Genomic DNA, 25,670 nt, shown 5'->3' with positions numbered 1-25,670 from the left:
AGAATAACAAAGTAGGTGTCGAGGGCACCTTTAAGACCAACCCAGTATGGTTCAGAATAACAAAGTAGGCGTCAAGGGCACCTTTAAGGCCAACCCAGTTTGATTCAAAATAACAAAGGAGGAGTCGAGTGCACCTTTAAGACCAACCCAGTTTGATTCAGAATAACAACGTAGGCGTCAAGTTCACCTTTAAGACCAACCAAGTTTTATTCAGAACGTAAGCTTTTGTGTGCTCCATGCTACGACTTTACTCTGCAATGTATTTTCCAACAGTATCACATCCTCACGGAGGCCTATATAAGGGATATTGGCTGTTTATCTCATTACGTATACTAAACCCAGGACTTTTTTTGTAGCAGGAGCTCCTTTGCCTATTAGGCCACACAGCCCTGATGTAGCCAGTCTTCCTGGAGCTTACAGTAGGCCCTGCACAAAGAGCCTTGTAAGCTTTCGGAGGATTGGCTACATCAGGGGGGGGCGTGGCCTCATATGCAAAGGAGTGCCTGCTTGCAAAGAGAGTCCTGACTAAACCCATCTTCCGCTATATTTTAATGTATTCTTCTTTTTCTAACGGCAAACTAGAATGGTGTTTATAATGTATGTTACATGTCACAAAGTAAATTAGGTGGGCAGCAAAACCCCTGGGAAAGACATTTTCTCGATTTAATCCAGCCTTGCAAGTAACATAGCAATCAAGACGTCATCTATTGCCTCCATCTCCCATTCTGACAGGTTGTTGTTTCATTGGTTTCCCACGCAAATGCTGTCCAGACCAAATGTTCTTTCAGTTTGTTAATTTCACTCTTTTGCCACTGGATTCTAACTAGGTATAGCGGCCTCGTGGCGCAGAGTGCTAAAGCGGCAGTACCGCAGCACTGTGATCTGAACTCTCTGCTCATGACCTGAGTTCGATTCTGGCAGAAGCTGGATTCAGGTAGCCGGCCCGAGGTTGACTCAGCCTTCCATCCTTCCGAGGTCGGTCAAATGAGTCCCCAGCTTGCTGGGGGGGAAAGTGTAAAAGACTGGGGAAGGCAGTGGCAAACCATCCTGTAGAAAGTCTGCTGTGAAAACGCTGTGAAAGCAACGTCACCCCAGAGTCGGAAACGACTGGTGCTTGCACAGGGGACCTTTCCTTTCCTTTTCTAGCCAGTTTGGTGTAGTTGTTAAGTGTGACTCAATGCACATCAGCCAAAAAGGTCTGAGCGCCTGCTCCGGCTGCAACGCCACTGAGGATGTTCTCCGCAGCTGTGAACGAAACGTCTGGAAGGAAAACTTTCTCTAGTAGAACACGGCACTTGAGCCCGAAAGATTCTACAAACCCTAATGTGCGGACTCTTATCTGGGAGAAACGGGTTTGATTCCCCACTCCTCCACTTGCACCTGCTAGCATGGCCTTGAGGCCGCCATAGCTCTTGCAGAGGTTGTCCTTGAAAGGGCAGCTGCTGTGAGAGCCCTCTCAGCCCCACCCACCTCACAGAGTGTCTGTTGTGGGGAAGGAAGATAAAGGAGATGGTGAGCTGCTCGGAGACTCTTTGGAGTGGAGGGCGGGATATAAATCCAATGTCGTCTTCTTCTTTTATAACTTGGTACCACTCTGCCAGTGGCAGATTAAACCCTATGGAGGCCCTTAGGCAGTCAGAATTTCAGGGGCCCCCTGGCAAATCGGAGTGCTCACCCCCCCACTTGTGGCCCTGCTGCAGCCACCTTCTCAAAAGTCCCTTCAACAAAGCTGTGGGGGAGATGCAGAGAGAGGTAAACTTGGTGAGAACACTTCTAGCCCCGCTGGTGGACCTCCTGATGGCACTTGGGGTTCTTTTGGCCACTGTGTGACACAGAGTGTTGGACTGGAGGGGCCACTGGCCTGATCCAACAGGGCTTCTCTTATGTTCTTATGTGACACAGAGTGTTGGACTGGGTGGGTCATTGGCCTGATCCAACAGGGCTTCTCTTATGTTCTTATGTGATACAGAGTGTTGGACTGGAGGGGCCACTGGCCTGATCCAACAGGGCTTCTCTTATGTTCTTATGTGACACAGAGTGTTGGAGTGGATGGGCCATTGGCCTGATCCAACATGGCTTCTCTTATGTTCTTATGTGACACAGAGTGTTGGACTGGAGGGGCCACTGGCCTGATCCAACATGGCTTCTCTTATGTTCTTATGTGATACAGAGTGTTGGACTGGAGGGGCCACTGGCCTGATCCAACAGGGCTTCTCTTATGTTCTTATGTGACACAGAGTGTTGGACTGGAGGGGCCACTGGCCTGATCCAACAGGGCTTCTCTTATGTTCTTCTGTGACACAGAGTGTTGCACTGGATGGGCCACTGGCCTGATCCAACATGGCTTCTCTTATGTTCTTATGTGACACAGAGTGTTGGACTGGAGGGGCCACTGGCCTGATCCAACATGGCTTCTCTTATGTTCTTATGTGACACAGAGTGTTGGACTGGAGGGGCCACTGGCCTGATCCAACATGGCTTCTCTTATGTTCTTATGTGACACAGAGTGTTGGACTGGAGGGGCCACTGGCCTGATCCAACAGGGCTTCTCTTATGTTCTTATGTGACACAGAGTGTTGGACTGGAGGGGCCACTGGCCTGATCCAACAGGGCTTCTCTTATGTTCTTATGTGACACAGAGTGTTGGACTGGTTGGGCCATTGGCCTGATCCAACAGGGCTTCTCTTATGTTCTTATGTGACACAGAGTGTTGGAGTGGATGGGCCATTGGCCTGATCCAACATGGCTTCTCTTATGTTCTTATGTGACACAGAGTGTTGGACTGGAGGGGCCACTGGCCTGATCCAACATGGCTTCTCTTATGTTCTTATGTGATACAGAGTGTTGGACTGGAGGGGCCACTGGCCTGATCCAACAGGGCTTCTCTTATGTTCTTATGTGACACAGAGTGTTGGACTGGAGGGGCCACTGGCCTGATCCAACAGGGCTTCTCTTATGTTCTTCTGTGACACAGAGTGTTGCACTGGATGGGCCACTGGCCTGATCCAACATGGCTTCTCTTATGTTCTTATGTGACACAGAGTGTTGGACTGGAGGGGCCACTGGCCTGATCCAACATGGCTTCTCTTATGTTCTTATGTGACACAGAGTGTTGGACTGGAGGGGCCACTGGCCTGATCCAACAGGGCTTCTCTTATGTTCTTATGTGACACAGAGTGTTGGACTGGAGGGCCACTGGCCTGATCCAACAGGGCTTCTCTTATGTTCTTCTGTGACACAGAGTGTTGGACTGGAGGGGCCACTGGCCTGATCCAACAGGGCTTCTCTTATGTTCTTATGTGACACAGAGTGTTGGACTGGAGGGGCCACTGGCCTGATCCAACAGGGCTTCTCTTATGTTCTTATGTGACACAGAGTGTTGGACTGGAGGGGCCACTGGCCTGATCCAACAGGGCTTCTCTTATGTTCTTATGTGACACAGAGTGTTGGACTGGAGGGGCCACTGGCCTGATCCAACAGGGCTTCTCTTATGTTCTAATGTGACACAGAGTGTTGGACTGGAGGGGCCACTGGCCTGATCCAACAGGGCTTCTCTTATGTTCTAATGTGACACAGAGTGTTGGACTGGTTGGGCCATTGGCCTGATCCAACAGGGCTTCTCTTATGTTCTTATGTTAACGCCAGAAGCAGCCACACCAGGCAAAGAGGGGCTCAGTTGCTGGTTACACCTGCAGGTTTGGAGGGCTGTAAGCAGGGGAGAAGCCGGGAGGGGGGAGCCCATAGCCGTGTGGGCCCTTAGGCTAGTGCTTACTTGGCCTAATTGTTAATCCGGCCCTGCGCTCTGCATTCTTAGCCACTGCCCACCAGCTGTACGGAGCACTGCTCACTGTACCCCATTGTCTGACGAAGTGTGGTTAGAGCACATGAAAGCTTACATTCTGAATAAAATCGGTTGGTCTTAAGGGCACTACTGGAGTCCTACTTCAGAGCAGCATCCTGAGAGCTCTCGGCTAGGAAGCTGTCGAAACTTCTCTGTTCCGTCAGCTCCTTCTGGGCTGCATGATGAGGCCTCCGTCCCTGGGGGATGGGCAAGGTTGCCGACTCAGGGTGGGAGATTCCTGGAGATTTGGGGGTGGAGTCTGGGGAGGGGGGAGCCTCAGCAGCGATGCTTGGAAAATACGTTGCAGAGTCAACTCACAATGCAGCACGCAACGTATGGATTAGCGGAAAAGAAAATTTAGCCTAGCATCTGGGGACTCTCTTCAAAACATCCCCCCAGTTTCATAAAGATTGGACTGGGGAGTCCAATTTTATGAGCCTCCAAAGAAGGTGCCCCTATCCTTCCTTATTTCCAGTGGAGGGAAGGCATTTAAAAGGAGCGCGGTCCCTTTCAATGCGATGGCCCGAACTCCCTTCGGAGTTCAGTTATGCTTGCCGCACCCTTGCTCCCGGCTCCAGCCCCAAAGTCTCCTGGATCCACCCCCAAAGTCCCCAGATATTTCTTGAGTTGGACTTGGCAACCCTATTGTCACATTGTCCGGGTGCAGGCAGGCAGGAGTCCAAAGCCAGTCCAAGGTCAAAGTCCAGGAAGTCAAGCAGGAGACAAGTCACCAATGCAGAATCACAAACCGAAATCAGAAGTCAATGTCCAAAAGCCAAAAGGTCAGGGTGCCAAGGAAATCAAGCAGATCAGGATCAGGAATCAGGAAGGAGCGTGGATGCAAGCCAGAGAATAGACTTGTTGCTTCCACAAGGTTACCAGGTCCTGGGTGGGAGCTATATGGGAGTCTCAATCAGCCTGCTCCCTGGGTGGCAGTGACTCTGCTAGAACTCAGGGCTGAGAGATCTGAAGCCTCGGCGTGCCTCATGTCTTTGCTCTGAAAGTTCTTTCCGGAGCCTGCTTCGAACTCTTGAGATGGGAGGAGGAGACACTGTTGTCTGGAGAGTGATTGATGGGCCAGCTGCTGTTTGTTCAGCTGAGGAACTGGCTGGCAACTCTTCCAGGTCTGTTAACCCTTCCAGCTCCCCCTCGTCAGGGCTCATGACACCTCTGAACGTGTAAGCCGCCCTGAGCCTGCTTTCGCGGAGAGGGCGGGATTTAAATCGAACAAAATGAAGTAATAAATAAATAATCCCCCCCCCCTTCCTCTCCCCCTTCCTACAGCTGGTTCTACAACCGCTTCACTTCTGTCCTTGAGACGCTCCTTGAATCCAAACTCAACAAACAAGTGAGTCTGAACTAGCAGCTGATGCCAAGATTCCTCCTTTGAGATTGTGCCGGGAAGGGGGAGAGCTGGGTCGGATTACAGGTGCCTGTCTGCCCTGTCCATTACTGCGGTTAGTCAAAATGTATCACCTGAAGTGGGGCCTTGGGGCTTAGTCTCCTACAGTGTAGATAGATCCAAGCGGGCAGCCGTGTTGGTTTCCAGCAATAGAACAAAGCCGAGACAAGTGGCACCTTTGAGAGCAGCTAAGTTTTATTCAGAATGTCAGCTTCTGTACGCTCTAAGCAGACTTCATCAGGCAAAAATGGAACGGCAAGCAGTCCTAAATAGAGAGAAAGTGGGCAGTGAGTTGGCATGTACAGTCATATGTAATAAGATAAACAGCCAATATCCCTTGTTTGAGTATGTCATAAGAACATAAGAGAAGCCCTGTTGGATCAGGCCAGTACCCCATCCAGTCCAACACTCTGTGTCACATAAGAACATAAGAGAAGCCCTGTTGGATCAGGCCAGTGGCCCCTCCAGTCCAACACTCTGTGTCACATAAGAACATAAGAGAAGCCATGTTGGATCAGGCCAATGGCCCCTCCAGTCCAACACTCTGTGTCACATAAGAACATAAGAGAAGCCCTGTTGGATCAGGCCAGTGGCCCCTCCAGTCCAACACTCTGTGTCACATAAGAACATAAGAGAAGCCCTGTGGGATCAGGCCAATGGCCCCTCCAGTCCAACACTCTGTGTCACATAAGAACATAAGAGAAGCCATGTTGGATCAGGCCAGTGGCCCCTCCAGTCCAACACTCTGTGTCACATAAGAACATAAGAGAAGCCATGTTGGATCAGGCCAGTGGCCCCTCCAGTCCAACACTCTGTGTCACATAAGAACATAAGAGAAGCCCTGTTGGATCAGGCCAGTGGCCCCTCCAGTCCAACACTCTGTGTCACATAAGAACATAAGAGAAGCCATGTTGGATCAGGCCAGTGGCCCCTCCAGTCCAACACTCTGTGTCACATAAGAACATAAGAGAAGCCATGTTGGATCAGGCCAGTGGCCCCTCCAGTCCAACACTCTGTGTCACATAAGAACATAAGAGAAGCCATGTTGGATCAGGCCAGTGGCCCATCCAGTCCAACACTCTGTGTCACACAGTGGCCAATATATGTGTGTGTGTATACACACACACACACACATATATATATATATACACACACACACACACACACATACTGTGGCTAATAGCCACGGATGGACCTCTGCTCCATATTTTTATCCAATCCCCTCTTGAAGCCGGCTACGCTTGTAGCCGTCAATACAAACCCTTCCCCCAATATTCACTTCTGTTCTAAAAGAGAAATACATTATTACATATATCAGGGGTGGCCAATGGTAGCTCTCCAGATGGTTTTTTTTTGCCTACAACTCCCATCAGCCCCAGCCATTGGCCATGCTGGCTGGGGCTGATGGGAGTTGTAGGCAAAACACATCCGGAGAGCTACCGTTGGCCACCCCTGATATATACTAACCCATCTTCCACTATATTTTAATGTATTCTTTTTTTTCTAATGGCAGACTAGAATGATGTTATAACCTCTTGAGAAACCGATGCCCTCTATTTAAACCCAGAACTAACAAAGCCAGAGTGACGCCCAGATTTATGGCACTTCACACCTACGACATCAAACTGCTTTTTTTATCACCCTCCACTAACTAACAAACACAGACCCCAATTTGTGATTTTTTTTTAATCTGCTAAAAACATTCCCACGACTCTACATACCAACGCACTACCCGCTTTCTCTATAGTTAGGACTGCTGGCCCTTCCATCCTTTTGTCTGATGAAGTCTGCTTAGAGCATACGAAAGCGTACATTCTGGAAAAAAAACTTGGTTGGTCTTAAAGGTGCAACTAGTCTACTGCTTTGTTCCCCTACACTATGCCATGGATCGCGGCTGCCCCAGCACTGGGAAGGAAATGTTAGCAGGCTGCACTTTCTGTTGCAGGAGCTCCAGGTCCTGCGTCTAAATAGGTGGCAATACAATCTGCATGAGTGCAGGGTTCTTTGGGAGGGAAGGTATAGGTACATAGCCTAGGGGTGGCCAAACTTGCTTAGTGTCGGAGCCACATAGAATAAATGCCAGATGTCCGAGAGCTGCAGGACATGAACGTCAGATGTTGGAAGGAAGGAAGGAACATAAGAGAAGCCATGTTGGATCAGGCCAATGGCCCATCCAGCCTAACACTCTGTGTCACACAGTGGCCAAAAAAAACCCAAGCGCCATCTAGAGATCCACCAGTGGGGCTAGAAGCCCTTCCACTGGGCCCCTACCCAAGCACAAGAATATAGAGCATCATTGCCCCAGACAGAGAGCTCCAACAATACGCTGTGGCTAATAGCCACTGGCTAATAGCCTCTGGTCCATATGCTTATCCAATTCTCTCTTGAAGCCCCCTATGCTTGTAGCCTCCACCACCTCCTGTGGCAGTGAATTCCACATGTTAATCACCCTTTGAGTGACGAAGGACTTCCTTTTATCAGTTCTAATCCAACTGCTCAGCAATTCCATTGAATGCCCACGAGTTCTCGTATTGTGAGAAAGGGAGAAAAGGACTTCCTTCTCTGCCTTCTCCATCCCATGCATAATCTTGTAAACTTCTATCATGTCACCCCGCTGTCGACGTTTCTCCAAGCTAAAGAGCCCCAAGCGTTTCAGCCTTTCTTCATAGGGAAAGTGTTCCATCCCTTGAATCATTCTAGTTGCCCTTTTCTGCACTTTTTCCAATGCTATAATATCCTTTTTTGAGGTGCGGTGACCAGAATTGTACACAGTACTCCAAATGAGACCACACCATCGATTTATACAGGGGCATGATTATACTGGCTGATTTGTTTTCAATTCCCTTCCAAATAATTCCCTGGATGGATGGATGGATGGATGGATGGATGGATGGATGGATGGATGGGAGGGAGGGAGGGAGGGAGGGAGGAAGGAAGGAAGGAAGGAAGGAAGGAAGGAAGGAAGGAAGGAAGGAAGGAAGGAAGGAAGGAAGGAAGGAAGGAAGGAAGGAAGGAAGGAAGGAAGGAAGGAAAATAGATGGGGAGGAAGGGAGAGGTAGAAAGAGAGCAACTTTAACTTTAAACACATTCTCCAAGCTGCTGGCTGCTTGGCTTGGAGAAGTCATTTAAAGAGAGAAATGCCATCTCCAAACCAGCTAATGGGGCAGTGGAGGCTTCAAGAGCCACACAATATGTGTGAAAGAGCCACACGTGGCCCTTGAGCCGCAGTTTGGCCACCCCTGGTATAGTCTGATCTCATCGGATCTCAGAAGCTACGTAAAATTGGGACTTGGATGGGAGTCCACCAAGGAAGTCTCTGCAGAAGAAGGCAAGAGCAAACCCCCTCTGCTTTTCACTTGCCTCCAAGCTCCCTTGCTGGGGTTGCCATGTCAGTGGCTTGACGGCACTGTGTACCTGCAGCATTCTTTGCTCTTCGGTTGCCTTTCCTTTGGATGGCTTCTGGGCCCATACAATCACTGATGCAGGGAGAAGGCAGCTGTCTGTCCACCAGCTTGCCTGTTCTTCATATTTCTGGGTTCTGCTTTTTTCCAGCTGTGTCTCGAACTCAAGAAGGGCGTTGATGATATTGCACAAGTCCTGCGCGCCATGAACGGTATGTGTACGCACACTAAGGAATGGATGTTCAAAAGAAACTTCACCTCTCTCTGGACGGTTCTCACTGGGGTTGCCAGCTTCATTAAAAGTCATTTAAAGAGAGATATGCCTTTCCAAGCTGGTCGATAGGGCAGTGGCGGGCTCTCCTCCCTTGGAGGTTTTTCAACAGAGGCTAGATGGCCCTCTGACAGCAAGGAGGATCCTGTGAATTTAGGGGGAGGTGTTTGTGAGTTTCCTGCATTGTGCAGGGGATTGGACTAGGTGACCCTGGAGGTCCCTTCCAACCCTAGGATTCTATGAACTTCCTGACTGTCAGAGCAGTTCCTCAGTGGAACAGACTTCCTCGGGAGGTGGTGGGCTCTCCTTCCTTGGAGGTTTTTCAACAGAGGCTGCATGGCCATCTGACAGCAATGAAGATCCTGTGAATTTAGGGGGAGGGGTTTGTGAGTTTCCTGCATTGTGCAGGGGGTTGGACTAGGTGACCCTGGAGGTCCCTTCCAACTCTAGGATTCTATGAACTTCCTGACTGTCAGAGCGGTTCCTCAGTGGAACAGGCTTCCTCGGGAGGTGGTGGGCTCTCCTTCCTTGGAGGTTTTTCAACAGAGGCTGGATGGCCATCTGACAGCAATGAAGATCCTGTGAATTTAGGGGGAGGCATTTGTGAGTTTCCTGCATTGTGCAGGGGGTTGGACTAGATGACCCTGGAGGTCCAACTCTTATGATTCTGATTCCTGATGGGCGACTGGAGATAAACGAAGGTTTCCGTGCAAACCAGCCTCCAACAAATGAATTGACATCACCAAAATGATACAGATGTATCAAATATAATACCACACTCTCATCAAACTCTACACTCATAAACATACCCTAGCACAATGGAACAATTAGAGAGAACCTTGTGGGAAATAATTAGAGTCCCAAATCGATGTCCAGTTTTCTTTCACCCGAAAACTGGACATGGATTTGGGACTCTAATCATTTACACCAAGGTTCTCTCTTACTTTTCCATTATGTTAGGGTATGTTTATGAGTGTGGAATTTGATGGGAGCGTGATATTAAATTTGATTTAAAAAAAAAGTCAAGGTAGTCCCCTGTGCAAGCACCAGTCGTTTACGACTCCGGGGCGACGCCGCATCACTTTTATGGGATGGTTTGCCCTGGCCTTCCCCAGTCATCTCCACTTTCCCCCCAGCAAGCCGGGTCCTCATTTGACCGACCTCGGAAGGATGGAAGGCTGAGTCAACCTCGAGCCGGCTACCTGAACCCAGCTTCCGTTGGGATCGAACTCAGGTCGTGAGCAGAGAGCTTGGACTGCAGGACTGCAGCTTGACCACTCTGTGCTCAGGGCCAGCGCGTGGGAGTAGGCTTAAGTAGGTGGCCGCCTAGGGTGCCGCTTGGCCTAGGGGCACCACGAGGCACCCCGTCTCCTTGCGCCCCACGCCTGCTGCCGTCCTGACTTCGCTGAAGCCTGGGCAAAGTTGGGGGGCATGGCAGCGAGTGCGCTCAGAGTCCAGCTCTGAGCACGCTCGCTGCCTTCCAGACTTTGCCGAGGCGTTGGCAAAGTCGGGGTGGGGGGGCGTGACAGTGCCGTCATCAGTGATGTTGTTGGAGCATGCGCACCTTGCGCGCGCAAATATACCGATGGGGGGCGCGGAGGAGTGGGTTTCGGACTGGGGCGCCACGGGGATCCTATTATTTTTGAAAGATCTGTATTATTTTGGTGACATTGCTTCCTTTGTTTGAGGCTGAATTTCACGGAAACCTTGCCTTGTCCCAGTTAATTATTGGGGAGGGATGGTGGCTCAGTGGTAGAGCATCTGATTGGTAAGCAGAAGGTCCCAGGTTCAATCCTCGGCATCTCTAAAAAGGGGTCCAGGCAAACAGGTGCGAAAAACCTCCGCTTGAGACCCCGGAGAGCCGCTGCCAGTCTGAGTGGACAAGACTGACTTTGATGGACTGAGGGTCTGATTCAGTAGAAGGCAGCTTCATATGTTCATATGTTCACAAGGAATGAAGGCAGCTTTAAGGGAGGGAAGGTGGCTCAGTGGTAGACCATCTGCTTGGTAAGCAGAAGGTCCCAGGTTCAATCCCGGCATCTCGAACTCAAAAGGGTCCAGGCAAGTAGGTGTGAAAAACCTCAGCTTGAGACCCTGGAGGAGCAGGGGAGGGAGGGTGGCTCAATAGTAGAGCATCTGCTTAGTAAGCAGAAGGTCCCAGGTTCAATCCCCGGCATCTCCAACTGAAAAGGGTCCAGGCAAATAGGTGTGAAAAACCTCAGCTCTAGACCCTGGAGAGCCGCTGCCAGTCTGAGTAGACAATACTGACTTTGATGGACCGAGAGTCTGATTCAGTAGAAGGCAGCGTCAGATGTTCATATGTTCACTCTCGGGAGCCCTGCCCTCCCTAGGCTCCGGGAATTTTGCAACCTGGAGTTGGAAACCCATTTGGATTGTGCTGTGCTAGAGACATCTTTTCTCCCTCTTCTGCCACAGTCTCCATCCAGATAGATTCCTTTGTGGAACTGGACTATTCCTTTGTGAACAAGCCAGTGTTTGGTGTGGACCGATGTCACGTGGACCTCAAGGTAAGACTGCTGGAGCCGTGGCGGAGTTCCCCATAGCCTTTTTCACTTCTCAGTGGATCCGTGAAACGTTTTGATATCTGCCTGTCCTTGGAGAGTCCCTGCCAGTCTGTGCAGACCCTTGGCGAGAGTTGCAGAGCGCCGTGGATCAGCCTTGGAGGCTAAGCAGCCGGTTCCCCGTGACCCAGAAGCAGAGGCTTTTGCAGGCGGGCACAGATGAAAAACTCAGTGCTGGATTTCCAGGAAGAAAAGGGGTTGAACATCTCTGGGCTTTCACTTCCTGAGAGCCGGTTTGGTGTAGTGGTGAACTGCACAGACTCTTATCTGAGAGGACCGGGTTTGATCCCCCACTCTTCCACTCGCAGCTGCTGGAACGGCCTTGGGTCAGCCAGAGCTCTTGTAGGAGTTGTCCTTGGAAGGGCAGCTTCTGGGAGAGCTCTATCAGCCCCACCCACCTCACAGGGTGTCTGTTGTGGGGGAGGAAGGGAAAGGAGATTGTAGGCCGCTCTGAGACTCTGTCCTTGAAAGGGCAGCTTCTGGGAGAGCTCTCTCAGCCCCACCCACCTCACAGGGTGTCTGTTGTGGGGGAGGAAAGGAAAGGAGATTGTAGGCTGCTCTGAGACTCTATCCTTGAAAGGGCAGCTTCTGGGAGAACTCGCTCAGCCCCACCTACTTCACGGGGTGTCTGTTGTGGGGGAGGAAGGGAAAGGAGTTTGTAGGCCGCTCTAAGACTCTGTCCTTGAAAGGGCAGCTTCTGGGAGAGCTCTCTGAGCCCCACCCACCTCACAGAGTGTCTGTTGTGGGGGAGGAAAGGAAAGGAGATTGTAGGCCGCTCTGAGACTCTGTCCTTGAAAGGGCAGCTTCTGTCAGAGCTCTCTCAGCCCCACCTACCTCACCTACCAAGGCTCTAGCAGTCTGTTGTGGGGGAGGAAGGAGGTAAAGGAGATTGCGAGCCACTTTGAGACTCTGAGATTCAGAGTACAGGGTGGGCTATTAATCCAATATCTTCTTCTTCTTCTTCTGTTGCCACATCTCCAGAAGAAGAACAGGAGGAGGAGGAGGAGAAAGTGTAGAAGAAGGAGAAGGCTCCACCTTTCACCTCTGGTCCCTAAGTGATCACCTGGGGGCAGAGCAGCTGGTGGGGACTAGGAGGGTGGGGACTAGGAGATGCAAGTTCCAGGCAGTTTTTGGGGTCTATTGGTTTAAATCCCTTGCAAATGTATCCAATGAGCCAGCTACTTGGTGCCTTAAAAATTAGCTTTTAAAAGCTGAGAAGCTGCTTCGGCCAGGTGTGTTCCCGACGGCACAAGCCCCCGCCAGTCAGTGCTTTTTGCCGCCAATTCCTGCCAGAAACTAGCAGGACTCGTTCCTGTTGACTTTCAGCCTGCAGGGAAGATGGTAGGTTGGCTCAAAGCGGCATGGATGCAGTTCCAGTGATTACACCTGCCTGTACTCAGGCTTGGCATACTGGAGAACCCAGCAAAGGATGTCTCCTGTCCTTTTCAGATGGAAGAAGAAACAAAACCAAACCTCAAAGTGACAAAGTCCCCATAATGGTGCCATGACTGAGGCTTTCACCAGCCAACACTTCCATGGTTGCGGCCAATTTTCTGTGATGGCCTTTGGAGTGATTTTGGACCTTGAGATCCAGGCCTCCCCGGGGTGGCCCTCTGAATTGGGGCCTGCTGTCTTTCCTTTTTGCCAGTTTGGTGTAGTGGTTCAGTGCGTGGACTCTTATCTGGGAGAACCGGGTTTGATTCCCCTCTCCTCCACTTGCAGCCGCTGGAATGGCCTTGGGTCAGCCAGAGCTCTCTTATCTGGGAGAACCGGGTTTGATTCCCCACTCCTCCACTTGCAGCTGCTGCGATGGCCTTGGGTCAGCCAGAGCTCTCTTATCTGGGAGAACCGGGTTTGATTCCCCACTCCTCCACTTGCAGCTGCTGGAATGACCTTGGGTCAGCCATAGCTCTCTTATCTGGGAGAACCGGGTTTGATTCCCCACTCCTCCACTTGCAGCTGCTGGAATGACCTTGGGTCAGCCATAGCTCTCTTATCTGGGAGAACCGGGTTTGATTCCCCACTCCTCCACTTGCAGCCACTGGAATGGCCTTGGGTCAGCCATAGCTCCTGTAGGAGTTGTCCTTGAAAAGGCAGCTGCTGTGAGAGCCCTCTCAGCCTCGCCCACCTCACAGGGTGTCTGTTGTGCAGGGGGAGAAGATATAGGAGGTTGTAAGCCGCTCTGAGTCTCTGATTCAGAGAGAAGGGTGGTGTATAAATCTACCATCTTCTTAAGAGCCAGTTTGGTGTAGTGGTTAAGTGCACGGACTTTTATCTGGGAGAACCGGGTTTGATTTCCCACTCCTCCACTTGCACCTGCTGGAATGGCCTTGGGCCAGCCATAGCTCTTGTAGGAGTTGTCCTTGAAAAGGTAGCTTCTGTCAGAGTTCTTTCAGCCCCACCTACCTCACAGGGTGTCTGTTGTGGGGGGAGAAGATATAGGAGATTGTAAGCCGCTCCGAGTCTCTGATTCAGAGAGAAGGGTGGGGTATAAATCTACCATCTTCTTAAGAGTCAGTTTTGTTTAGTGGTGAAGTGCACGGCTGTTTATTTGGGAGAACCGGGTTTGATTCCCCACTCCTCCACATGCACCTGCTGGAATGGCCTTGGGTCAGCCAGAGCTCTCGTAGAGTTGTCCTTGAAAGGGCAGCTTTTGTCAGAGCTCTCTCAGCCCCACCTGCCTCACAAGGTGTCTGTTTTGGGGGAGGAAGGTAAAGAAGATTGTGAGCCACTTTGAGACTCTGAGATTCAGAGTATAGGGCGGGATATAAATCCAATATCATCATCTTATTCTTCGGGGAGTGGCCACCATCCTGTTCCGAGATTCTTGACATCACGGGTCGACTTTCTCCCCCCGCCTTTTAGGGAGAGTTCTTCGCCCTGGGACAGCCCCGTGTCAACTTCTTCACCCCCTCGCCCTTCGTCTTGCCCAAGCAGCCGGGTTCCATGTTCCTTCTCGGGATCTCGGAATTCTTTGCCAATTCCGCTGCCTCGGTGTACTTCATCGCAGGGTGCTTCAGAGGAACTACACAGACGAGATGGTAAGGCGGTTAGGCTGGGCTTCAGCTTGCGGGGGGGGGGGCTCCTCCTCCTGCACCCCCCCCTTTCAGGAGGCCAGCCCCCTCCCTCCAAGGAAGCTCCACTCTGCCCCGCTCTCTGGCATCTGCATTCCACCTTTGGCCCGTTTGGTGTTGTGGTTAAATGGACGGACTCTTATCCGGGAGAATCGGGTTTGATTCTCCGCTCCTCCACTTGCAGCTGCTGATGTGACCTTGAGTCACTCACAAGTTCTCTCAGGGCTGTTCTTCTCAGGAGCAGTTTCTGTCAGAGCTCTCTCAGCCCCACCTACCTCACAGGTTGTCTGTTGTGGGGAGGGGAAGGGAAAGGAGATTGTAAGCTGCTCTGAGACTCCTTCAGGTAGTAAAGAGCAGGGTTTAAATCCATTCTCCTCCTTCCTCCTCCCCTCCTCCTCCTCCTTATTCCTCCTACTTCTTCTCATTCTCCTCCTCCTTCCCTCCTTCCTCCTCTCCTTCCCCTTCCTTCTGCTCCTCTGTCTCCTTCGTCTTCCCCTTCCCTTCTCCTTCTTCTCCTTCCTCCTCCTCTTCTCCTTCTTCTCCTTCTCTTCCTCTTCTCCTCCTCCCTTTCTCCTTCTTCCCCCTCCTCCTCCTCCTTCTTGTTCCTCCTCCTTCCTCCTCCCTTTCTCATTCTTCTCGTTCTCCTCCTCCAAGTTCAATTCAAGAAATATCTGGGGACTTTGGGGGTGGAGCCAGGAGACATTGGGGTGGAGCCAGGAGACATTGGGGTGGAGCCAGGAGACATTGGGGTGGAGCCAGGAGACATCGGGGTGGAGCCAGGAGCAAGGGTGTGACAAGCATCATAGAACTCCAAAGGGAGTTCTGGCCATCACATTTAAAGGGACCGCACACCTTTTAAATGTCTTCCCTCTAGGGTTGCCAAGTCCAATTAAAGGAATATCTGAGGACTTTGGGGGTGGAACCAGGATAAATTGAGGGTGGAGCCAGGTGCTAGGTTGTGACAAGCATAATTGAGCTCCAAAGGGAGTTCTGGCCATCACGTTTAAAGGGACAGCACACCTTTAAATGCTTTCCCTTCATTTGGAAAGAATGAAGGATAGGGGCACCTTCTTTGGGGGCTCATAGAATTGGACCCCCTGATCCAATCCTTTTGAAACTTGGAGGGTGTTTTGAAGAGAGGCACTGGATGTTAGGCTGCAAATTTGGTGCCCTCATTCAAAAAACAACCCCCCCCCAAACCCCAGGTTCCCATGGATCATTATAACCTATGGGAATTGGTCTCCATAGGAAATAATGGAGTGCCCAGAAGACATTTCCTCTCTCCTCCCCCCGCTTTCTGATGACCCTTAAGCTGGGGGAGGGCCTCCAAACCGGGGGATCCCCTGCCCCCACCTGGAGACTGAAGATACACAATAGGCTACACAGAGGAATGAAGTTGCAACCAAATAAAACCACTCTGTGAAAAATACTATTACAAAATATAATTCATACAAGGAAAACAGTGCATTTCAGCAACCTCATTATTTTTCATACCGCATGTGCATATTTATGCACATATATACAACAGTGATACAAATAGTCCAAATGATAAATAAGTCCAAATCATAAGTCCAAAAAAGAGCTCCTAAAAGAGCGGGTGGAGACTTTTTCTGCTTCCTTTCGCATTCCCTCAACGATCTCTCCTTCCCATCCAATCTTTTAACTGTGGTTTTTATGTTTTGTATGTGCTTTTTACTCTACTTCTTAACGGCTTTAATGGGGTGCCTTTGAGGGTTGATCCTAACGTTTTTACACTGTGGGGACGTTATGTTTTAAATCGGTAGCCCTCTCGATGGCCCTCAGAAAGGCAGGATGCAAATTTTTGTAAACAAAGAAAATAAATTAGTTTCAGAAAGAGAGAATTTCTCAGCAGTGTGGCTGCTCTGTCCCCTGAACAAGTACGGTTGCCAAGTCCAATTCAAGAAATATCTGGGGATTTTGGGAGTGGTTCCAGGAGACATTAGGGGTGGAGCCAGGAGCAAGGGTGTGACAAGAATCATTGAACTCCAAAGGGAGTTCTGGCCATCACATTGAAAGGGACCACAAACCTGTTAAATGCCTTCCTTCCATAGGAAATAATGAAGGATAGAGGCACCTTCTTTGAGGACTCATAGAATTGGACCCCCTGTTCCAATCTTTTTGAAACATGCGGGATATGTTGGGGAGTGGCATTGGACACTATACCGAAAATCTGGTGCCTCTACCTCAAAAAACAGCCTCCCAAGAGCCCCAGATACCTGCAGATCAATTCTCCATTATTTCCTATGGGAATAAGTCTGCTTAGGGAATAACAGAGTTCCCAGCAGACATTTCCCTCCCCTCCCCCCGCTTACTGATGACCCTGAAGCGAGGAAGGGCCTCCAAACCAGGGAATCCCCTGCCCCCACCTGGGGATTGGCAACCCTATGAACAAGCAAGAGGAAAACCTTCGTTTCTACCTTCACCTGGCTTTAGGCTTGCCAATCCCCAGGTCCCAGCGGGGGTTCTTCCATTTTCCCAGGCTCCTTCCGGCCCCCAGTCAGCTGGCCAGCGGGGGGAAGCCCCTCCCCCAGAGGACCATGTGCCTTTCCACCTCCGGAGGCTTCAGCCTCCGATTGAAAGACTTCCTTTTGGGATGGTGTGTCTGTGTTATTTGGAAGAAGTTGGCAGCAATTCGTGAGTAGAGAGGCTAATCCCTTGCTTCAGAGTAGGTTTGCCAAGTCCAATTAAAGAAAAATCTGGGGACTTTGGGGGCGGAGCCAGGAGACTTTGGGGGTGGAGCCAGGAGACACTGGGGGTGGAGCCAGGAACAAGGGTGTGACAAGCATAATTGAACTCCAAGGGAGTTCTGGCCATCACATTTAAAGGGGCAGCACACCTTTTCAAATGCCTTTCTTCCATAGGAAATAATTAAGGATAGGGGCACCATCTTTTGGGGCTCATAGAATTGGACCCTCTGGTCCAATCGTTTTGAAACTTGGGGGGTATTTTGGGGAGAGGCACTAGATGCTATACTAAAAATCTGGTGCCTCTACCTCAAAAAATAGCCCCCCCAGGGCCCCCAATACCCACGGATCAATTCCCTATTATTCCCTATGGGAATCATTCTCCATAGGGAATAATAGAGTGCCCAGTAGACATTTCCCTCCCCCCCCACACACTTTCTAAAGGGAGGGAGGGCCTCCATACCAGGGAATCCCCCTCCCTCTCTCACACACACACAAATACTTACTTGGTCTTCTTCCGGAGAACTGTGCCTGCTGAGAAAACGAAAGCAAAGAAGGGAGGGGCCGTTCTCCGAAGCCCTTCCTGTTTCCTCCTTCCTGCCCAGCCTTAAAGGGACAGGGATTTTACAAACTGCTCAGGAGCTCTACAACAGGAGCTCTATAGGTATGTTCTCCCCCCCTCCACCCCCCCCCCCCCCGCTTCTCAATTTTTGAAGACCGGGAGATTAAGCTGGGAACCCAGAAGTCTCCCGCTAAAGCGGGGGGATTGGGAACCCTACTTCAGAGTCGCCAGAAACAGGGTGTGTGTGGGGGGGGAACGTCTGCTGAGCACTTCATTATTCCCTGTTAATGGGGTATAATGGGTATTGATCTGGAGGTTTCAGTAGCTCTGGGGGGGGGGCTGTTTTTTGACGTAGAGGCACCAAATTTTCCGTATAGCATCTAGTGCCTCTCCCCAAAGTACCCCTCAGGTTTCAAAACGATTGGACTACGGGGTCCAATTCTATGAGCTGCAAAAGATGGGCCCCTATCCATCATTCTTTCCTATGGAAGGAAGGCATTTTAAAAGGTGCGCCGTCCCTTTAAATGTGATGGTCAGAACTCCCTCGGAGTTCAATGATGCTTGTCACACCCTTGTTCCTGGCTCCGCCCCCAAAGTCTCCTGGCTCCACCCCCCAAAGTCCCCAGATATTTCTTGAATTGGACTTGGCAACCCTACCTGGCTTCCAAGAGGATTAGAGATTTATATAAGCTCTCTGCTAGCTGGCCGTGGAGCGCCCCAGACCTCTTTCCGCTTTAGGAGGAGCTGATCCATCCACCGGTGTTTCCGTTTCAGATCCCCCGAGGCTTCCCCTTTCCACTTGAACACAGACAGTGTGGGAATGCTGATTCCAGAGGTGAGTTGAGAGCTGTGACGGGGAAAGAAGGACCTGGGGAAATACCTCTCCCCCCCCCCCTTTAATATTCCTCTGAGGCCTGAAGTGGCAAAACCAGGTGGTTTTTTTTCCTCTCTCTTTCAGAATCACAAGTGGGTCACGTTTTAACATTCAAGTCCAGTAGCACCTTAGAGATGAATACGATTCACCGCCAGAGGATGTAGCGATGGCGCCAGGATTAAACGGCTTTAAAAGGGGATTAGATAGGTTCATGGAAGATAAGTCTATCAATAGCTACTGGCTGCATTGAGACTGAGGGGAACGGCCGCATTCAGGGGCGCTGATCCTCTGAATCCCAGAACCAGGAGGCAGAATCAGGGGAAGGCCTCGGCCTCTCTGCCCCATTGTTGGGCCTCCGGAGAATGTGGTTGGCCGCTGGGCGAGACAGGAGGCTGGACGAGATGGCCCTCCCTGGTCTGATCCAGCAGGGCTCTTCTGAGGTTCTTCTCAGGGGAAGGCCTCGGCCTCTCTGCCCTGTTGTTGGCCCTCCAGAGGAACTGGTTGGCCTCTGTGTGAGACAGGAGGCTGGACTAGATGAACTATTCATCTGATCCAGCAGAGCTCTTCAGATGTTCTTAAGATTTTCCAGGGTATAAGCTTTCGAGAGTCAAAGCCCGCTTTGTTAGAATCATTTGATGAAGGATGTTTGACAAAGAGAACTGTGATTATGATCAGAAGAACAGAAGAGCAGCCATGTTGGATCAGGCCAGTGGCCCCTCCAGTCTAACACTCTGTGTCACACAGTGGCAAAAAACCCCCAGGTGCCATCAGGAGGTCCATCAGTGGGGTCAGAGCACTGTTGCCCCCCACCCAAGCACCAAGAATACAGAGCATTGCTGCCCCAGACATAACGACATAAGAGAAGCCCTGTTGGATCAGGCCAGTGGCCCCTCCAGTCTAACACTCTGTGTCACATAAGAACATAAGAGAAGCCCTGATGGATCAGGCCAGTGGCCCCTCCAGTCCAACACTCTGTGTCGCATAAGAACATAAGAGAAGCCCTGATGGATCAGGCCAGTGGCCCCTCCAGTCCAACACTCTGTGTCACATAAGAACATAAGAGAAGCCATGTTGGATCAGGCCAGTGGCCCCTCCAGTCTAACACTCTGTGTCACAAAAGAACATAAGAGAAGCCCTGATGGATCAGGCCAGTGGCCCCTCCAGTCTAACACTCTGTGTCACATAAGAACATAAGAGAAGCCCTGTTGGGTCAGGCCAGTGGCCCATCCTGTCCAACACTCTGTATCACATAAGAACATAAGAGAAGCCATGTTGGATCAGGCCAGTGGCCCATCCAGTCTAACACTCTGTGTCACATAAGAACATAAGAGAAGCCCTGTTGGGTCAGGCCAGTGGCCCATCCAGTCCAACACTCTGTATCACATAAGAACATAAGAGAAGCCATGTTGGATCAGGCCAGTGGCCCATCCAGTCTAACACTCTGTGTCACATAAGAACATAAGAGAAGCCCTGTTGGGTCAGGCCAGTGGCCCATCCTGTCCAACACTCTGTATCACATAAGAACATAAGAGAAGCCATGTTGGATCAGGCCAGTGGCCCATCCAGTCAAACACTCTGTGTCACATAAGAACATAAGAGAAGCCCTGTTGGGTCAGGCCAGTGGCCCATCCAGTCCAACACTCTGTATCACATAAGAACATAAGAGAAGCCATGTTGGATCAGGCCGGTGGCCCATCCAGTCTAACACTCTGTGTCACATAAGAACATAAGAGAAGCCCTGTTGGATCAGGCCAGTGGCCCATCCAGTCCAACACTCTGTATCACATAAGAACATAAGAGAAGCCATGTTGGGTCAGGCCAGTGGCCCATCCAGTCTAACACTCTGTGTCATATAAGAACATAAGAGAAGCCATGTTGGATCAGGCCAGTGGCCCCTCCAGTCTAACACTCTGTGTCACACAGTGGCCAAAAAACCCCCAGGTGCCATCAGGAGGTCCACCAGTGGGGCCAAGACACTAGAAGCCCTCCCACTGTGCCCCCTCCAGCACCAAGAATACAGAGCATCACTGCCTCAGACATAAGTACATAAGAGAAGCCATGCTGGATCAGGCCACTGGCCCATCTAGTCCAACACTCTGTGTCACACAGTGGCAAAAAAAAAAATCCAGGTGCCATCAGGAGGTCCACCAGTGGGGCCAGGACACTAGAAGCCCCTCCACTGTGCCCCCCCAAGCACCAAGAATACAGAGCATCACTTCCTCAGACATAAGTACATAAGAGAAGCCCTGTTGGATCAGGCCAATAGCCCATCCAGTCCAACACTCTGTGTCACACAGTGGCCAAAAAACCCCTAAGTGCCATCTAGAGATCCACCAGTGGGGCTAGAAGCCCTCCCACTGTGCCCCTCCCAAGCACCAGAATACAGAGCATCACTGCCCCAGACAGAGAGTTCCAATGATACACTGTGGCTAATAGCCACTGATGGACCTCTGCTCCATATGTTGATCCAATCCCCTCTGGAAGCTGGCTATGCCTGAAAGCTTACACCCTGGGAAATCACGTTGGTCTCTAAGGTGCTCCTGGATTCGAATCGTGCTCTTCTGCTGTGGGCCGACCCGTCTTTCCACCTGAAACTTTTAAAAATCAGTATTTCAAGACAAGGTGCTTTGGAGCCAATTTGCACTGCTGCAGCTTTCTCAGCTCCGCGGCTTCCCAGCGGTTTCGCTGACACTGCTGCTCTAATTGGATTACGAAACGCACCAGCTCCAGAGGCTTTCAGATGTTGCAGAATACAAAGTCAGATATTCGGCGTGCCGCTGGAGCCGTTCCTGCAGTCTGACTCTTGTTTCTCGTTCGCCTCAAAGCTGGGGACGGAAGTCTTAAATTTAGATGATAAGGAAAGGTGCCCTGTGCAAGCACCAGTCGGTTCCGACTCTGGGGTGACGTCGCTTTCACGTTTTCATGGCAGACTTTTTACGGGGTGGTTTGCCACTGCCTTCCCCAGTCATCTACACTTCCCTCCAGCAAGCTGGGTCCTCATTTGACCGATCTCGGAAGGATAGAAGGCTGAGTCAACCTGGAGCCGGCTACCTGAAAACCCAGCTTCCGCTGGGGATCGAACTCAGTCGTGAGCAGAGCTTAGGACTGCAGTACTGCAGCTTTACCACTCTGCACCACAAGGCTCTTAGACAGACGATAGATGGATGGATGGATGGATGGATGGATGGATGGATGGATGGATGGATAGATGGATAGATGGATGGATGGATGGATAGATGGATGGATAGATGGATAGATAGATGGATAGATAGATGGATGGATAGATGGATGGATAGATGGATAGATAGATGGATAGATAGATGGATGGATGGATGGATGGATGGATGGATGGATGGATGGATGGATAGAAGATAGATAGATAGATAGATAGATAGATAGATAGATAGATAGATAGATAGATAGATAGATAGATAGATAGTCCTCTGTGCAAGCACCACTCGTTTTCGACTCATTTGACCAACCTCGGAAGGATAAAAGGCTGAGTCAACCTGAGCTGGCTACCTGAAACCAGCTTCCGCCGGGATCGAACTCAGGTCGTGAGCAGAGAGTTCAGGCTGCAGTACTGCAGCTTTACCACTCTGCACCACGGGGCTCCTGATTAAAATCCTCACTCAGTCATGAATTTCACTGGGTGACACAGAGAGAGTCTTCTTTTCAGCCTACCTTTGGATGAGAGCAAAACGTGACAATATCACACACACACACAGAGAAAATTGCAGTAGAATATTCCTTTCTCTGCATCATGCATACCCTGCCTTTGCTCCAGTGAGGTCCCAAGATGGCTGACATTTCTCCCCCCTCCCCCATTTTCCCCTCACAACAACTCTGTGAGGGATGTTAGGCTGAGAGGGTGTGAGTGATCCAGAGTCGCTCAGTGAGCTTCCATGGCAGTGTGGGGATTCGAACCTGGTCCCCCAGATCCTAGCTCAACAATCTTAACTACTAAAGCCAGTTTGCAGAGCCAGTTTGGTGTAGTGGTTAAGTGCATGGGCTCTTATCTGGGAGAACCGGGTTTGATTCCCCACTCCTCCACTTGCAGCTCGCCCTTGGGTCAGCCATAGCTGTCTCAGGAGTTGTCCTTGAAAGGGCAGCTTCTGTCAGAGTTCTCTCAGCCCCACCTACCTCACAGGGTGTCTTTTGTGGGGGAGGGAAGATAAAGGAGATTGTGAGCCACTCTGAGACTCCTGAGATTCAGAGTGAAGGATGGGGTATAAATTCAATATCATCTTCTTGAGAGCCAGTTTGGTGTAGTGGTTAAGGGTGTGGACTCTGATCTGGGAGAGCCGAATTTGATTCCCCACTCCTCCACTTGCAACTGCTGGAATGGCCTTGGGTCAGCCACAGCTCTGGCAGAGTTGTCCTTGAAAGGGCAGCTTCTGGGATAGCTCTCTCAGCACTGCCCACCTTACCGGGTGTCCGTTGTGGGGGGAGGGAAGGTAAAGGAGATTGTGACAGCTCGGAGACTCCGAGATTCAGAGTGAAGGGCGGGGTATAAATCCAGTCTCTTCTTCTCAGGTGCAAGGACTCTTAACTGGGAGAACCGGGTTTGATTCCCCACTCCTCCACTTGCAGCTGCTGGAATGGCCTTGGGTCAGCCATAGCTCTGGCAGAGCTGTCCTTGAAAGGGCAGCTTCTGTCAGAGCTCTCTCAGCCCCACCAGGGTGTCTGTTGTGGGGGAGGAAGGGAAAGGAGATTGTGAGCCACTCTGAGACTTTGAGATTCAGACTACAGGGCAGGATATAAATCCAATGTCGTCTTCTTCTTAAACCACCCTGGCAGTCAGCATGAAATGCGGTATGGTTCCAGGGGGTGATTGGCCCATCCCCTTAACAAGTCAAAACCCCACTCCATCTCAGCGCCTCTTTTCCTCTATGCCCCCCCCAACAGCTGGAGGAGAAGTTCCCAGATAGGCCCCTGCAGGTACTCTTGGGGGCTCGGAAGCCGCCTGTCCTGAGCTTCCATCCCGACGGCGTCCATGTCACAGCCTTTGGATCGATCGATGTTGGCGTCCTCCTGCCCAACGGGAGCGTGGCCTCGGCATTCCTACTGCACATCGTAAGCTGGGGGCGTGCTGTGGGGAAACGGATCTTGCCTTCTCTGCTGGGACTGGGGGGGGGGGGGGTGCGGCTTGAATATGGACCTTTCTCAAAGGTGGAAGGTAGATAGGGTTGCCAAGTCCAATGCAATCTGGGGACTTTGGGGGTGGAGCCAGAAGACATTGGGGGTGGAGCCAGGAGACATTGGGCGGAGCCAGGAGCAAGGGTGTGACAAGCATCATTGAACTCCAAGGGAGTTCTGGCCATCACATTTAAAGGGACCGCACGCCTTTTTAAATGTCTTCCTTCCGTAGGAAATAATGAAGGATAGGGCACCTTCTTTTGGGGCTCACAGAATTGGACCCCCTGGTCCAATCGTTTTAAAACTTGGGGGGTACTTTGGGGAGAGGCACTAGATACTATATTGAAAATTGGGTGCCTCTACCTCAAAAAACAGCTCCCTCAGAGCCCCCGAAACCTCCAAACCAATTCCCCATTATACCCTATGTGAATCGATCTTCACATAGGGAATAATGAAGTGCTCAGCAGACTTCCCCCCCCCCCCACGTTTCTGGGGACTCTGAAGCGAGGGATTGGCCTCTCCGCTCATGAGTTGCTGCCAACTTCTTCACAGCAACACAGACACACCATCCCAAGAGGAAGCCTTTCAATCGGAGACTGGAGCCTCTCGAGGTGCAAAGGCACATGGTCCTCTCGGGGCGGGAAGGAGTCTGGGAAAGCGGAAGAACCCCCGCTGGGACCTGGGGATTGGCAAGCCTAAAGGTAGAGGTCCCTAAATTTTGCCCAGGGGTACCGTGGCACCCACTGCCACCTTCCCTGATGCCCACCAAGTGTTCAGATTTTCACTGTGTGATAGAAGGGACGCAGTAGGAGTCATTTTGTGGCAGCCTCCGCCTCCTGTGGTAGCCATTTTATGGCAGCCATTTTGTGGCTGCACAAGCTACGGTGCGTCAGCCTTCCAAAGGTACCCACAGGCTCAGTTTGGTGTAATGGTGAAGTGTGCGGACTCTTATCTGGGAGAACTGGATTTGATCTCCCACTCCTCCACTCGCAGCTGCTGGAATGGCCTTGGGTCAGCCATAGCTATTGCATGAGTTGTCCTTGAAAGGGCAGCTTCTGGGAGAGCTCTCTCAGACCCACCCACCTCACATGGTGTGTGTTGTGGGAGAGGAAGATAAAGATTGTAAGCCGCTCTGAGACTGTCCGTGAAAGGGCAGCTTCTGGGAGAGCTCTCTCAGCCCCACCCACCTCACATGGTGTGTGTTATGGGAGAGAAAGATAAAGATTGTAAGCTGCTCTGAGCCTCTGTCCTTGAAAGGGCAGCTTCTGGGAGAGCTCTCTCAGCCCCACCCACCTCACAGGGTGTCTGTTGTGGGAGAGGAAGATAAAGGAGATTGTGAGCCACTCTGAGACTCTGTCCTTGAAAGGGCAGCTTCTGGGAGCGCTCTCTCAGTCCCACCCATCTCACAGGGCGTTTGTTGTCGGGGAGGAAGGTAAAGGCGATTGTGACTGCTCCGAAACTCTGCGATTCGGAGTGGAGGGCAGGATACAAATCCAATATCTTCTCCTTCTTCTTCTCAAAATGTTTGGGAATCCCTGGTGGAAGAGTAGGGATGGGACGGGCCACACGTAGTGCTGTTCCTGGCGGAAGGGGGTGCGGAAGGGGGCTTCCGAAACGACCTGTTTTGGGATGGTGCGAACACTCATCAAGACTTGTATACCCCTTCTGATGTTCAAAGCGGTTCACACAAGCCATCCCAGTAACCCTCACCAACAGGCCTGTAGTGTCATTTCCCGCACTGCAGGAAGGTGGGGTTGGAAAGACAGCGTCTTACCGAAGGCCACAGACTGAATTTATGGCAGAGGAGATGTGGCAAATG

At 51.1% G+C, this 25,670-nt stretch overlaps 1 protein-coding gene across 1 annotated transcript in view; it reads left to right on the top strand.

Moving 5' to 3' along the window:
* The window catches only part of LOC132567508 (bactericidal permeability-increasing protein-like), a 41,816-nt gene that overhangs the window by 8,429 nt on the left and 7,717 nt on the right, over positions 1 to 25,670 (top strand). The window contains 7 exon segments of the mRNA XM_060233188.1: positions 5,126 to 5,189; positions 8,796 to 8,856; positions 11,352 to 11,443; positions 14,363 to 14,507; positions 14,510 to 14,546; positions 18,613 to 18,673; positions 23,621 to 23,788. Coding sequence (XP_060089171.1) covers positions 5,126 to 5,189; positions 8,796 to 8,856; positions 11,352 to 11,443; positions 14,363 to 14,507; positions 14,510 to 14,546; positions 18,613 to 18,673; positions 23,621 to 23,788 — 628 coding nt within the window.

The sequence above is a fragment of the Heteronotia binoei genome, chromosome 2, assembly GCF_032191835.1.
Source record: "Heteronotia binoei isolate CCM8104 ecotype False Entrance Well chromosome 2, APGP_CSIRO_Hbin_v1, whole genome shotgun sequence".
NCBI lineage: Eukaryota > Metazoa > Chordata > Lepidosauria > Squamata > Gekkonidae > Heteronotia > Heteronotia binoei.
The sequence above is the reverse complement of the archived record's forward strand: the minus strand, read 5'-3'. Positions and strand labels throughout refer to the sequence as shown.